The 16,058-nt window shown below is 34.6% G+C and overlaps 1 protein-coding gene across 1 annotated transcript in view; it reads right to left on the bottom strand.

Moving 5' to 3' along the window:
* Window positions 1-1,689: 1,689 nt before the first annotated feature.
* ITGB8 (integrin subunit beta 8) overlaps window positions 1,690-16,058 on the bottom strand; it is a 78,927-nt gene continuing 64,558 nt past the window's right edge. The window contains exons 9-14 of the mRNA XM_014830574.3: window positions 15,509-15,643; window positions 12,368-12,773; window positions 9,790-10,015; window positions 8,082-8,188; window positions 4,913-5,076; window positions 1,690-4,817 (exon numbers count right to left, since the gene is read on the bottom strand). Of these exons, the coding sequence (XP_014686060.1) occupies window positions 4,695-4,817; window positions 4,913-5,076; window positions 8,082-8,188; window positions 9,790-10,015; window positions 12,368-12,773; window positions 15,509-15,643 (1,161 nt within the window). The 3' untranslated portion in view covers window positions 1,690-4,694. The remainder of the gene's footprint in view (window positions 4,818-4,912; window positions 5,077-8,081; window positions 8,189-9,789; window positions 10,016-12,367; window positions 12,774-15,508; window positions 15,644-16,058) is intronic.

Here is a 16,058-nt window from a genome sequence, read left to right as displayed (position 1 = left end):
GTAGAATACTTATCAAAATCACATTTATCCATGGTACAGTGTAAAGTTAGCAAAAGTTCTTTACACGACACACACATTTTCCATCCTTGATGACTGCAGTGTTTTTTTTTTAAACTATTGTTGGATAAGATAATTTTAACTGAAGTAGGTTGTAGAGATTAGAAACCTGATTAATAGAGTTAGTTTACAAAGATAAATTTTATATGGGAAAGTATTCCAGGTAGATAAAGGAGTAGTGTTATTACTCTCAGGTATTTCGTTAACAGCTGCCAAGATAGCTAAACAATTGTTTCATATAATTCAAATAACTTAAATATGCAGTTTTATGACAGTCATTACATGGGCTTGAAGGTAAATTTATCAGAGCCAAGGAAAAAATCAAACAAAAGAACAGAAATGGTAAAGAAGAATTAAAAAAATAGGAGGACTAGAAAGGCAAGTATTTTTCCCACGGCACTGATTGGTTGTATCATATTTTTCTCCTGTCATTGACAGAAGACATACAAGATGCTGCAAAATCTAATTATGATGGTTTCATGTAATATTTTTCCAGTTCATTCTGTGTGAAAATGAGATGATCATATGAAAGTATTCCTTAGAAAGGAATAGAAAGAATAAAAATTTGTTAATGAAACTGGGAGAAACCTAGCATGAAGTATAAACAAGAGGTTGAAAGAGCTTTTACAACCTAAAGGTCTGCAGGATCTGAGCTTAAATCAGACAGTTAGTCTCCATGTTGAGTTGTATGTGATTCAGTTATACTGAAAATTGGCTTCCTATGTTATCATATATGGGTTCTCAAATATTTATAAGAAAAGGAATGTCCCTATACCCTTGAACATTTGGTTAAAGATGAATTAGTGTAATATTTACTCAAGCACAACCTTAAACACTGCATCTAAGATGCCAACGATTGCAAGATACATCACAATTTCAGAGATATTAAATTGAAAAAGTGGATGTCTTAGAATCAATGATATATAAATATGTATAATCAATTACCCATAATAAATTTGCCATAGAGGAATTATAAAAGAAAAGGGAAGTGATCTGAAAGAACGCTAGTTTCTTTGAAAATATATATCAGTTTGAATTGCATGAAATGGAGTTCTTAAGTTCACTATAGATAAGGATAGTTCTAACTTAAATGTTAAGAGTAAATAGAACAATACAATATGCACATGATTGAACTCTCAAGTAGCTATATTTCACTTGATACTTTTATTAAAATATATAGATCTCAAATCCTTTAAAAGTGAAAAGCTCAAACAGTGGTAAAAATTTAAAATTCTTAGTTTTTAATGAGTCTGTCTTTCTTCAGGTGCATAGAATCAAATGAGTTTTAAAATCATTGAGATGTTTGAAAATGAAGAACTTCATTATATCATTACATTTATTTTTCACAATTAGGATTTTTGAGCTTGAAGTTTTAGGGCAATCTCTTAGGAGAAGTGAGTGGAAAAAAGAGTAAAGAAAGGAAGGAAAAGCCACTGAGTCTCATTTACTATGCCAGGTACCAGGAGGAATATAATTCTATGGAGAAAAGTTTTCAGAGTCTATCATAATCATATTTCAGTGTCTCATGGATGCCTGTTGTCATTACATATGAATATCTTCAATGAAGATTAAGTATATATTTTAAAAATACTTGGAATTTATTCTTTAGTGAAGTCTTACATCTGATGTATCCACTAATTTTGAGTTTTAAAAAATTTGTCTCCAGAGAAATCTATTCTGTTTAACTTTAGACTTTTTAAATCTTTATAAACCAAAGCTAAATTGAACATTTAGAACATAGTAAGATTTTTAGTGAATTTTTGAGTCTTGCAGAGAATACCTATGACTTCATAAATATTAATAAATTTCCAAAAAAGATATTAAAATGCTTGTAAATCCATGTACACTGCAGTGTAGAGATGTCCCCAGAGAAATAAAATGCATGGAGTTATATTGTAGTGTATATATGGCACATTTCTAAATCATTACAATACTTTAGGGCACAGAAATACTGTCGTACCAAAAAGTGTTCAAGTTCTTAACTTTGTTAACTATTTAAAATTTCTTTACTTGTGTTTAATATCAGTGAATCTCAAAAGGCTCCTGTGGTCATATTAGTTGAAAATAGGTTCTATTTACATAAATTATTTAATCTAAGAATACCCTGTTCTCCCTTACCTTTTAATTAATTCTAGCTAGTCAAACATTAATTCTTTTCTCACAAGCCATTATACAGGAAAAAATCAATTATTCAAGTAAAATATAAGCTCTAAAATGTTTAAGAATTAGACCTTTAAGTAAAAAAAGAAAGAACAAGACATCACAAACATAACTACAATCATCATCTAGCATTGAACTGCCTATCAGGAAGTTTGTCCCTTGCTAAGATAACAGCCTTGGTCTGTTATCAATTAGTGCAAACTAGTCAGAGTGTAAAAATATAAATCCTTGATTTTTAAGGGTTTCGTTTTATTATGCTCTTTTGGATAATTCATACCACATGGAAATTAGTTTATGAACATTGTAATGTTCACTTTTTAAAATGTCAACATTTTAATGAATGGATATTTTTTACTTTTCCCTTTTGAGGGGCTGTCTACCATTTATTTTCCTTTAAAAAAGGATGCTGTATGTGACAGGCAAGCCGAAAAATATGATTTTTAAATTATCCTTGGTGATTAAAAGTATTTTACACAAGTGAGTCACCATACTGAATTATATTAATGTCCCCAATCTCTCATTTGGGGAAGGAAATACAGTTCAACTTAGCGTCATAATTGCTTCTCTGTAGGGGACGGCTAATGGAGCTGCTGTGTTTGTTGGCTCCAGAACAACTTATTATATGTTTTTAAATCCTCTTTATGGTAGAATATGGAGTGGGGGTTAGTTTTCATTGAAATGCAAATATCTAGTAATTTGATCAACTCAAGTGCTGGAAGACAACAAATCTGAGAAGATAATTATAAAAAGATGTTTTAAATAAATTCCTTTTTTTATCATAGGCAAAGCTCTGTACTGCACACAGGACTGTTGGGCTTCTAGTCAATAAAATCAGACTGAGTATGTCTATAGGGATATGGTAATTGTGAAGAAGTTTCCATTGGGGAAGATAATGTTCATGGCCTCTGTAGTATCAAGCTCTTGGGCTGAACACCACACAACTCCAGGGGGCACTGTTCACACAGGCTATGGTATGACTGGGTTTCCCTGAAGTTAGGCCATGCTGAAGTCTCTTGGAAGCTAATTAGCAGGAAAGACTGGAAGCCAATCATGGACATTTCAGTTTGAATTACTCTTTTCTGCTTTGCTTTGTAATTTTCTCATGCCCATATACTTAAGACTTGAGTAAAACACATTTAAAAATACTTGCCAATTGAACATTTTAAAGATTTAAGAGGTAGCATGATATTGTGCAATGAACACTGACCTGGTAAGAAGATAGAAGTTCTCTTCGAATGTTGCCGCTTAATCACTTGGGTGGTTTTTGAGAAATCATTTAAACTTTCTGAGCCTCGGTTCCCTGACTGACTAAAAGGGTGAATTAGCTTATTTCTAAGATATTGTCTATCTTCCTCCAATTGTATACTTTTAGAATTCTGGTGAGTGGAGTTGAGGTGATTCAGGGAAAGAACGTCCTTAGGCTTTATTGAAGGGCAAAAATAATATAGCTTTTAATGTAAGAAATGCTAATATCAGCTTGGAGTAAATATCTAAGAAAAATCATTAAAAACTGTGGCACTTTGTTTGAGGCAGAGTTTCTAAATATCTTGTGAATTTCAACCTGATGATTAGATAAATGAAGTGGTGAAGAATCTATCCAGTTTACCAGATAAGAAGATATAAAACTCTACATCTGCAAACAACGAAGCTGTTCAGATTTTGATGTTACTTTACAGTGTCCCTTATTAAATATTCAGCTTTTAAAGCCAGTATTCTAATAAAGTGACATTGTATTATCAGGTTTTTATGGCAGTAGTAACTTAGCACTTATTTAATCCAGTCATCTATGACATATATAAACTTATCCTGTAAGAAAGAAAACCAAAATATAAAGGCAAAGAGGAGAGAATGTTGGAATTAGTATCCATCTTGTAAAAAGAAGAAAACATAAACACACATGCATCAAACTACACAGTTTCAAAAGCAATATCCCTCAAGATTAACATTTTATCTGTTCACCTCTTGAATGAGTGAAACACTAGCCATTATTCGTTTAGCTGTTCTTGTCTGTTCACTGCCAATTGTTTAAGTGTTTGGCAACATTAGTATAACTGCATTATTATTTTTTTCATCCAAATGTTCAGTGCAGGGTTTATTATACCCTTGTAGTGACACAATGCCGAAACTATCTCACAGCCTTGTCTCTCTCTGGGAAGCATAGGAATAGCAGGTACCTGTAAAGTGTAATCAGTGCTCTTCAGATGATCTACATTCTATGCTGATCTAAATAAGTTATATATTACAGTAAAGTGCTACAATGACACTAGTCTCAAACAGTAGTAAGACACATTTTTCTCTGAAAAATTCAGCAGCGATATGAGTCACATGGTGATGAGGATGCTTGTCAGTCTTCATTTGAGTGGACAACCAGCAATCAGCATGATCTGGAACAATTTGTCTCCTCCTGTGACTTCTAAAATTATAATTTTTAGGAGCAATACTAAAAGTTCAGTTTCCTATAAAGTACTTTTTATCTTTTAAAAGTTGCACCTGAACGTTTCATGAGCATTTAATTTGCTGATATCCATTTTTATTTCTTCAGGTTTCTCACGTCGGTAAGTTACTGCTCTTGTGCAAACACTTTGCAGAATCAACTTGTCCTTGATGGAGAAGAAATATTACCATCAATAAGGGCCTACATATTGGAAGTAGACAATGACATATTGATAGTAATTCTTTTTTAGAATTCACTGACCTTTTTTGAGGCTGACACTCTGTAATCTGCTGAGGACTTAATTTTATTACTATTCCATTGTAGTATCACCTGTCTAATGATAAGGACTTTAAGCAACCCAATCAAGAATGTAACTATGAAGATGATGAAAAATATTCTCAAGTAGCTTGGGCTAGAGAAACATTCTGCAATGAAGCAAACAAATAAATGGATTTAAAAACTGAAATGAGTAAATCAAAGAATTCTAACAAGTAAACAACGTTCACTATCTCATTGAATAGGACCAGAGATATCTGCAAATCTACGTTTTCAAAACAGAGGACTGCCATTACTGTTGACTCTAAAAATAAACTCTCTAATTTTTATTACACATTTATTACTAAAATATTTTCAACAGAAAACTCTCCTTTGGAGAATAGCCACAATTAAGGTATTCAATAAAATGATTTCTTTGCAGCTCAATTCTTTAATTGTATTAACTGGAATGTGTCCAAATCCCTTAGCCAAGTATAATTTTATCAATGACAGAGAGAGGGACTGTTTGTGATGCATGCTGTTGATCTCTAAGTGGAAGATAGGATTTAAAAAATTATTTAACAGCTCTGTATATTAGCATATGTTTCTCCTGTTATGCTTGCTCTTCGTTTGTTGCACATCAGTAATGGAAAATAAAGTAAACATCTGCAGAAGCTAAAATCACTACTACTTTAATAGACAAATAAATATTTCCTTTGAAATGGCAGTATAAGTTTTCGTTATTGTTACACATAGCTTCTCCAGGGAACAAGAGTGTCCAATTCGGGACAGTATGCAAATCTCTTTCCTCAATTTTTATTAATTTATTTTTCACTTGTCTGTTAACCAAATCTATCCTATTTTGCTTTAAAAAATTCCACTGTGTGTTTTTTCAAGAACAAATAATTACTAGCTAGAAAAGGAAATACTGCGTTAAGAGAGGAGGCATTCTAGATCTCTGTTTTAGCACCAGACCTTTGGCAAATTCTAGCTGGAAAGTCTACAGGCTCTGTGGCTGCCAGAGGTATTACCCTAATCCAAGAGGAACATGGTTGCACAATATGTAAATATTCCACAGAACCCACCAGCTTCCCCAGACTCACAAAATTACCTTCTGGCCTAAAGGTGCATGTTTTCTGCCCATTCTCCAGACTTTGGGGGCTTCACCTAAATGTCTGAAGGTCTCCCTGAGAGGGCCTTTCAGGAGGAGATCTGCCAAGGCTTAGAAGAGCGATCACATAATCATGGGTGATTTATGTCTGAATTCCCAGGGATGACCAAGCATGCTCTTGAATAAGCCAAGAACTCAGTAACAAGGGCAAGGGCTCCTCTCCAAATGGGAAGACTTAGAGCCCAGTTTTCTTTTGGTCAGTCATAAGGTTCCTTGAAAGAAAGACTAAAGGGAGGCTGGAATACTGCTAATTGGAATAGAAGCACCAAACGCTAGTGCAGGTCTCCCTTTGTTACAGGTCTCACACACAGAGAGAATCCAAGATGCTCTAGTCAAAGGTGGTGCCCTTGGGGTCTTCCACGGCAACCTTCAAGTTCATCACATGCACGCCTTTCATTCTGACAGACTGTCATTTCCCTTGGCTGACTTAGAACTACTCAATCAGCTAAGGCAGATCCTCAAAGGGGGAGCATGGCTTGGTCCCACTTACTGGCTTCTTGCCCAGTAGGAGCTTAGCCAGGAAGACCAAAAGAACACCCTTTAAGTGTGATTGAGTGGATAGATAATAGAGGTGGCTAACAAATGCCCTTTCCCTCTCCTTGCACAATAGTTGGGAAGGGCAGGGGACCCCCCTAGCTACTGATACATTTTAGAAATATTTCTAATGGGTTAGGGTAGAGGACATTTTCAGGGCTCAAATCTGTGTGCATTACTTTTAAATGTCATTTTGGATAGCCAAACATTTAGCCCTGGCCATGAATCTTTTCTGAGTTTAGGTCAAGCAAGCGGCGAGCTTTAAGGGGAATACTTTTTGTAACCATGCTTAGGTCAGAGTAGGTTTGTTTACTTAACATAATAAATGACATGCTGACAGTAAGGGCTCTATTTATTAGAAAAGGCACTTGGCTTTCTGGAGTGATTTCTGCAGCCGCAGCTGGCAGCACATGGGCTCTTTTCAGAGCCAAATTCATTATGGGCTAAGAACAGTGTGGATGAGAGGGAAGAAGGAAACAAAACTCTGGAGAAAGTTATTCTGTGCGATCTCTCTAAGAGCTAGAATTATTCTTACAAGTTGGAGGAGAGACTGAAAATAATAGCAGCAGTAGGCATGTCTTCAGTGAAGACATAATTTCAAGCTTCACTTCTAATTCACGTGTCGTTTAACAGCTTTATCTGAGCAAAGAGGGGTGCTGGCTTTTGGGTTCTAACGAACTTTTGTGTAAAAATGATCTTTGGGTACAGCTCTCACATGTTTCTCTCATGTTTATGTCATATTTTAATTTACATGCTTCTTTCATGTTCACTGGCTCATTTAATTTCACACAATTCTTTGAGGTTGGTATTATCTCCATTTTACAGATGAGGAAACAGGCTTAGAGAAATTTTGTAAGAGAGCTGACATTTCTTAGCTACTGGTGTGAAAGGGCATGCCTTAAGCCAAGGTCTTCAGACTAAAAGTGCCATACCTTTATTACAATTCACCCCTAAATTATGTTTATATCAGAATGAAAAGTACCAGGAAAGAATGGCCCTTTTGAAGTTATGTATTTTGCAAAAGCAGATCATTGCTACTCAGAATTTTTTGTCTTTACCTGAAGCTTGAAAGTCAACAATGGTTTGACATGAGGACGGTTATAACTGGAAGAAAGTTTGGGTTATAAAGGATAATTATGGCTCCACAGATCTTGTCTCTAAGGCTGAAAGGGACTCTAAACAGGAAATTCTTACTCTTGGCTCACTGAGGCCTCTCTAGAAAATCTGTGGTGTACTTCTACAGAGGTACACAGCATGGAAATTTAGCTGTGTAGTTAAGATGGGAGATCTAAGAAGTCAGCCAAAGCATGGCGAATATACTCGGCTGGTTTTATAGAGTACCATCTCTGGGAGATTGAAAACACTGAAGCAGTTAGTCCTTTCTTTAGGATGGTTGATTCTGGGCGCTTTGGGGGAACAAGAGTCTCCACAGATACTCTTCAGTGCTTTGATTATTAAGTTTTGGTTTACCTGATGTTTGGTCTACATAATGCTGTTCCATGAGAGCACATGAGGTTTTACACTGATCAAGTATAGCTTGAGACAGATTGTGAGGGTGAAGGCATTGCACACAATTCCTGTAAGGGGAAACAAAAGTGAAGACATTTAATCTTTAAAAAGGCTGGAGACAGGCCTGGTGGCACAGCGGTTAAGTGTGCACGTTCCGCTTCAGCGGCCAGGGGTTCACTGGTTCCGATCCTGGGTGCGGACATGGCATCTCTTGGCAAAGCCGTGGTAGGTGTCCCACATAAAAAGTAGAGGAAGATGGGCACGGATGTTAGCTCAGGGCCAGTCTTCCTCAGAAAAAAAAGGAGGATTGGCAGCAGTTAGCTCAGGGCTAATCTTCCTCAAAAATAAATAAATAAATAAATAAATAGGCTGTAGCCTGCAGTATTTTCTGCAAGAAATAAAATACCGAAATAGAGTACTACTTTAAGACAGCAGCTTTCTAAAACTGGGAAAGAAAGCTATGACATTTATTTGTAATCTTGGCTGAAGTTAGTGCCATGACAAAGTTACATTCGAACCATTTAAAATATTTTAATAATGTATAAAATCAAAATAATGATTTTTCTGTATTGAGAAGAAAATGCCTAGAAAATGAATAAAATACTCTCACTACAAAAAAAAATATGCATAGATGGTTTAAAAGATGAATATTATGATACTACCAGAAAACTTTGGCAATGACTACACAGGTCAAATTTAGTTGGGTTCATTAGAAGTAACTCCATCGTTATGTTTAAGTGCTGTGTTTCCCAGTGAGTTACATAAATTACTATGCATAATTTAAACAATTTTACTTGAGCTACCAATCTGAGAAAATGATGTCTTAAAAAATTTGAATAAAACAAATTGGAAGGCACAGTGATGTTTAGAGTAGTGGTCTTTGAGCAGGACTCAAATTGTTATTAGAAAATTAATTATTGGCACAAAACAATAATGCCACCTTCATTTAACTCATCACTTTTCATTTAGCTATCATTTATTTCTAGAGTGCTTTATAGCCACTATAATTCTTTATCTTTAAAATAATAAAAATAAAACAATAATAACAATTAATGTTTATTCTATGATGACTGTGCCCCAAGAACAAAAGTTTAGGTTTTTTTTTTTTATATGAATCATCTAATTTGATTCTTTCACAGAACTATAGCAAGGTATTATTATTATTATCCTCGCTTTCGATATTAGGAAACTGAGGCACAGAGAACTTCAACCACTTGCCCTAAACTAAACAGCTAATTAACAGTAAGCTGGGAAGCAGGCAGCCCCTAAATCATCACGTCATACACCTTAAACTTACACAAGGTTATATGTCAATTATATCTCAATAAAGCTGGGGAAAAAACCCCACAATGAACCCTTATGCACACTGAATATTATTCTTTAAAAAAACTCAAATCCCATTTCAAAAAAGCTAAGGCTTTAGCTTTTTATCTAGTGAAAGCCTAGACAAATTCTGATGCTTCCACAGCTTTCTAGTGGCCAAAGATTAGAATCTAAGTCTTCTAATTCCCACATTCCCCATTCAGTTCTTTTTTAGTGTGATGATAGCAATTTATCTGGCGGAGAAGATCCAACAACTTCTAAGAATAAGGAAGGCAGAATAAAAAAGGAAGGACATAGCTATAACAAAGGACCGCTTTATGTATTTTTGGAGTCAGAGAACACATACCGGTTTTCATTGCAGGCTGTGTGACATGTGGGGCAGTGTTCACAGAAGCGGCCGATGCTCTTGGGATCGGTGCACTCACACTTGCCACATACACATGTGCCTCTTCCACTACATACTTGGCCCTTTGGGTTGACACAGTGCTGGGCTGATGCTGACGGGCACTGGCACCGATCCCCTTCCCAGCCACTGAAGCACTGGCATCTGCCCGCTTCACACTCTCCGTGCCCTGCAACAAAGACACTCCAGGACCTAAATTATTGGGGCCACCAACTTTGTGAAGCGTTCCCAAACATGAATTCCCCTCCTATCTCCATGGAAACACACTGACAGTCAAAGTGAGTAGAAACAGCATCATTTTCTACTTGTCTGACATACACAATGCCAGGCCTTAGGAGTGTCTCCTATCAAAGTTGTTCTATTGTAGATCATCTCCCAATGCTAATCTATTGTGCTGACAGTTGGGAAGTCTGCCCTGCTGCAGTTGCCGCCCTACTACTTGAAGGTCACTGTACATTCAGTTTTAAATTAAAAGTACACAATTATAAAGAAGCTATAAGGCTGAAGTAATGTTAATTGTCTGACTTGAAATCTGAAAAGCAGGGGTCTTTGATTAACAGCTTCCATAATTTATTCTTAGTCTCTTGTTACTGCTAAGGGCCTGGCATAACTTTGAAGGTCTGTGAGGCAGACCCTTCTAGTGCTTCAGTTCTGTTAGTTCCATGTTTAAAGATAAGATCCCCGGGAAAGTTGAACTAGTCCTTTCATGTCTTCAGCACATTATTTAACAGTAGTGGGGCATGTCCTAAATTATGGTGTGAGCTGTGTGTTGGGATTGGGGGCATTTATGCAGACAAATAAGTTGAGGAAAAACACTGTTTATGTGTAATTAAATGGATTTTAGATTGCAGGAAGTCTCCAAAATTTAATATGCTTATGAGGGGGTACATTTTACAGGGTTATATAGTGTTTCTCAAGCTCATTTGGCCACAGACCTCCCCTTCCCTCCCCACCCCACCCTTCCTTCCTTTCCTCAATTCCTGACTTCTTCCCTCCCTCCCTTTATTGTGGAGTACCTTACAGGGTAACTGTTCCATAGAGTCTACTGTTGGATTAGCTTAGTTTGCTAAGTGAAAAACTAATGAGGTCCAGGCCAAACAAATGCCTGCCAGACGTCATTCCCGGTATGTAGGCTGCACGCCTAATCCTAGCCAGCTGATCTGTGAACATGTGTTTTTATTCTCAAAGGAGACTAGTGAAGAAAATGCTTGTCAGCCTACAGTTTGCACTTATAACTTACACATAAATAATTCAAAGCAGATTCTTAACTGCCTGTGGGTCAGTAGTACCACAGTGACATAGAAGGGTCAGTACATTGATTTTTGATTTTTTACTATAAGCAAAGACTGGGATTCTTAATGTATTTCAGACTTCTTTGAGAGGTTGACAGCTGTGGGAAATGATCTCAGAATTATTTTTCTTCCCTATCCCAAACAGGATTAGGTCTAAAAAATTAGCAGATAATTGCTGGTTTGTTCTAAAGTCATCTATAATTTGTTCTATCCATGATACCTGGTACACCTGAATAAATGTTTAGAATATAAAATATTCTGTATATATAATAAAATAAAAAAGGCAATTTTCCATCACATATTTATATGATATAGGGCAAATTTTTAGTTTATACAAGAATAGAAAATTTATTTTGTATAGGTTTGTTACTTTCTATATGCTTATGACAATGAGATATTTCAGTTCATCAGTAATTTAATATTTGCTTACCAAAGTGTAAACACTAAAAAAGTGTTTTAACAATAAGTGGATTTAGCACACTGTCATATAAAAGTTAATTCATTTAAAAAGAATTATTTTGTGTTTTCAAATGTTGCATAGATTTTCTGGAATCTAACCTCTAGGTGGCAATAAACTAAATTAGCTAAAAAATACTTTTGATATTTTATTTTAAATTATTTCATTTTTAAGTTTGGTCTGCATGTAGCCTCTGGAATTAATCTTTTCAATTACTTATGAAACCAGTATTTTCTTGAAGAATGCTGTCTTTGACAATTCCGTTGCTGGCATTGTTCTAAAAATAAACTGGAGATGTTTAAATTGCTACAGATTTACAATACCCTCTATAATAATGCATTAAGAATTTTCCAAAGAATGAAAAGTATATTTTTATAGCTCACTATCTGAGCAAACTGGAGGGAGTGACCACTGATGAGAATGGATCAGATCATTCTAGAAGAACACCCCAATTATAGAAAACTTGTCAGACATCATCAGTAATTTCCTTTTCTGGTATATATCTTTACAAGGTCAAGGCATACTAGAGAATAACAATTAACTTTTGGTTTTTATTTTTAAGTATTTCCTGTACAAAATAATTTAAAATATAAATATCAGAATCATGTGTTATAAGTCTGTTGCCATGCTCTAATTTCACAGACTTTGAAATTTTAAATATTAAATCTAGATTCAGGGTTGGTAATTATAAAGATGTGATTTAAAGATACTTTAACATATATGGTAGTTTAATAATGACTAGTAAAAACTTCATGTATATATTTATACTCACCCGCACACAGATTTCCCTGGTGGTATGGACAAGAAAAGTCATCCTTTTCACAGTATTTTCCATACACTTTTCCAAGCTTAATTTTGTGACATAAACATTTCCCACAAATACAGACTCCTCGACCGCTGCAAACAGGTTGATCCTTGTGTGACTTGCAACTCTCAGAAGGAAATTGATCTTCATCAAAATGACATTTATTCTCATCACACTGGAAACACTTGGCATCTAGAAAAGTTTCATCTACACACTTCCTTTTAGATCCTCTGGTGTCATCACACTGACAGCTGCAGTTTCTGTGTATATGAATTTTAGTGGTTTCATTGAAACCAATAGGTTTGATTATTGCATAGCTTTTTCCTTCTGTGACATCACATTTTTTCATTGTAACTGTTACATTGAAAAGAACCTTAATTTGAGAGAGAAAGAAAATATATTCATATGTCTTGATTATTTTTATTACCAGTATTATATCTGTTAATTATATTTTGAATCAATAATATACTCTTATAGAAATTAATATTTATAAATTACATATGCACTCTCTTTCATACATAGACATAGCATCCTTTTAAAGTTTCATTTGTTTCCTAATTAATGAGCTAGAGAGTTAAAAGGATGCAATGACTGCTGCTTGCCTACATTGTACCATTAAGTGGACATGGGTTTAAGCCTATTTGAAATGTCTACTCCACTTCTGATGATTAATTTATGTCTTCAATTGATTTCTTCACAAACTTAAGAGAGAATAGACCATTTTCTGGACTCAGCCCTTAAAATATGGGGTTACTGAATATTTTGCATTAGTGATAGACCAAATAAACTAAAGGTTTAAAACCCTGAGATGAGATGTTCAAATGAGCAATTTTTATTTTGTTCTTATTTTCTAGGGGCCCAAGTAAAATTTCAGAATTAAATTTTAGTTTATACATGGTGTTGGAAGAAAACATGAGGCTTTCTCTCATGTTACTCAATGGAAAAAGATTTAGGACTCTGACTCTTGGATCTCAAGATCTCAATACAAGGTCACATGTTTGTCTCCGTGAAGATGTTAGCCCAGAGCTAAGGATCTGGGCTGGCAGGAATTGGTTTCCCTCATGAAACAACAGAATTCCTTTCTCCTGCCAAATTTTTCCTTTTTCTCTATTTTTTTCTTTTTGCACAACACAATTGGTTTGTGTCTTTATATTTGTTAACACACCTTACGATCTTCAGGTACTTTGGAAATAAAAAGGTTATATGCTTTTTCCATGTTAGACTGAGATCCATTACAATTTGAAAATAATTTGTGCCAGGGTTTTTGGTTGGAATGGGGATATCTAAATCTCTATCGATCTATAGAGAGATTCATATAGATATATATATATATATAGATGGAAATATATATATATGGAATATATATATTCTATTCTATTCATGTATTCCATTCATATACTATTAATAGACATATTCTTAGAATGTGTCTATTCATAACATATCCATCCATATATATCTGTTCATATATATATATATATGAATCTCTGTCTATATAGATATATATCTCCATCCCAACCAAAAAGCTTTGCACAAATACATATACATACACACACATACACAAACACACATACACACAATGATATGAAAGATCTAAATTCAGGCTTATATATTATATATATGAATTAGGAATTAAAATCAGTGTCATAATGTTAAAATCAATACAGCTGGTGGTGTACTTGAAATGTTTTTTGTCTTTAAGAATGTTAAGGATTAACAGATGTATAGAATAATGTGGTCACTACCAATATTAATAGTAGAGCAACACTTTGGATTTATGTAATTCAGAGGTCATATGACTCTTCCTGAGAGTCAAACTATTTATACTACTTGGTTGAAAGTGAGGGGAAAGAAGAGATGTGGATAAAGAGAAAGAAAAATATGTAAGAAGTAAGAAAAGCGATTCTGCCAAGACCAATTTTGATAGGAAAAACTTCCAAGAGGGTAAGCCTTTCTCTGAAAGTAACTTAGTGCTATCTTTTGCTAGCACCAAGTTTACTCTATATTTAATGGAAATCAAATAGGTATTTTGTTAACTGCTATATTCTGTCTTTTGAACAAAATCTAAGGAGTGATTATGGAGGAGCCTACAGAATTAGAAACTAGCAATAATTAATTTCAAATAAAAGCTTGTTGGAGCAACTATACTACCTGCAGAAATTCTAAACTTCCCAAGAAGGAAAAACTATTCTAACTAAACAGAAAGAAAGAGTCTCTTTTATTCAGTCTTAGAATCTTAGGACCTTTTATCGCTTTCAATAGCTCTTCTTCTTCTTCCTCCCTATAGCATGACATTGAAATAATAATTACATCATAGAACCTTAGAGATAGAAGGAAGAGGGATTAGAAATATTCGAGTCCAAGTTATTCATTTAAAAATGAGGCAACTGATGCATCAAGAGGTAAGTGACTCACTGAAAATCACTTCATCCAACAAGAATTCCCTTTCAAAGCATATTTCTGTGTGTTTACTTTCTATTGTGCCGATCCTGGGAGAATCCCTATCTTCTCTGGTCCTATTTCCTGACACTGCTATAATCTGGGCCTCTCTTTTCCATATTTCATCCTTTTTAGTTAAATGTTGACCCTTCTTTTTTATTGTTCTTAACACATTTCCTTACCTCCTCCTAGATCATTGTGAGTGTATTGGGACAATCACAAAGTGAAAGATTTTGGAATTGTTAGTTTTATCAACTGCTCCATCACTTCCATTCTATTCTGTGGCTTATTACCTTCAATTTCACATTTACTTTGAGAATTTTCAGATTTGAAACCAAAAAGAAAGTATCATCATCATAAGTATAGACACTACTTGTTTGATGAGATGCGATTTCCTAATATACATTCTGTGACGCCTAAGTTTAAAGTTATTATTAAGTATTTAATGTAATATATATCTATTTATTTTAACTTGAGAGTTTGAGAGAACAGTCAATGGAGATAAAAACAAGTAGGGACTTTGCAAAGAGACAATAAAAATTACATCGAAGTGTAAACAAGATCATTGGAGTCAGTAGCAAGTAAAGTTTTTCAGAATGGTTTAATTTTCTGTGGGAAAGCATGCTGAAGAACTTAGTTTATGTTAAATGGGAAAAACGCACACCCACATACCTCGTCATTGCTTGTCACATTTCCACATCCGTCTGTGCCTGGCTTTCTGGTCCCATCTGGGCAGATGGCAGTAATGTTAAAATAGATGCCTTTTGCCTGGTTTTCCACCTGAACTTTCACTTCTGAAATGAGTTTCTACAGAGACATCATTTTTAAATTGTATACGATAGCAGTTTCAAATGTAAGCAACTAAACAGAGTCAGGCTTATTAAATCATTCTAGATTTAATTTTTAACTAAATCAAAGGGTCTGTTTATAAAAAGTATCAATAAGAACGGTGTTTCCACATAATGACCCAATTATATTTGAAATACATAAGAAATACTGAAGGACTGGACTACCTGCATTTAAATTGCTCTATTTTTTCGCATATTTCTATGACTATGGTTTTGATCACTTCAAAGCTATTTCTCACTTAGCCTGTGTTACAAAAATAATCATTTTTAATCCAATAATATTTATATTTTGTGATGAAATTTAAATAAAACATTGAGAACACATATATCATCACAGAAGGTAAATCTTAGCTAAAAATCTGGAACATCCTTCT

Source organism: Equus asinus, chromosome 1 (assembly GCF_041296235.1).
Source record: "Equus asinus isolate D_3611 breed Donkey chromosome 1, EquAss-T2T_v2, whole genome shotgun sequence".
Taxonomy (NCBI): domain Eukaryota; kingdom Metazoa; phylum Chordata; class Mammalia; order Perissodactyla; family Equidae; genus Equus; species Equus asinus.
Note: the sequence above shows the minus strand (reverse complement) of the source record. Positions and strands in the feature narration are given on the sequence as shown.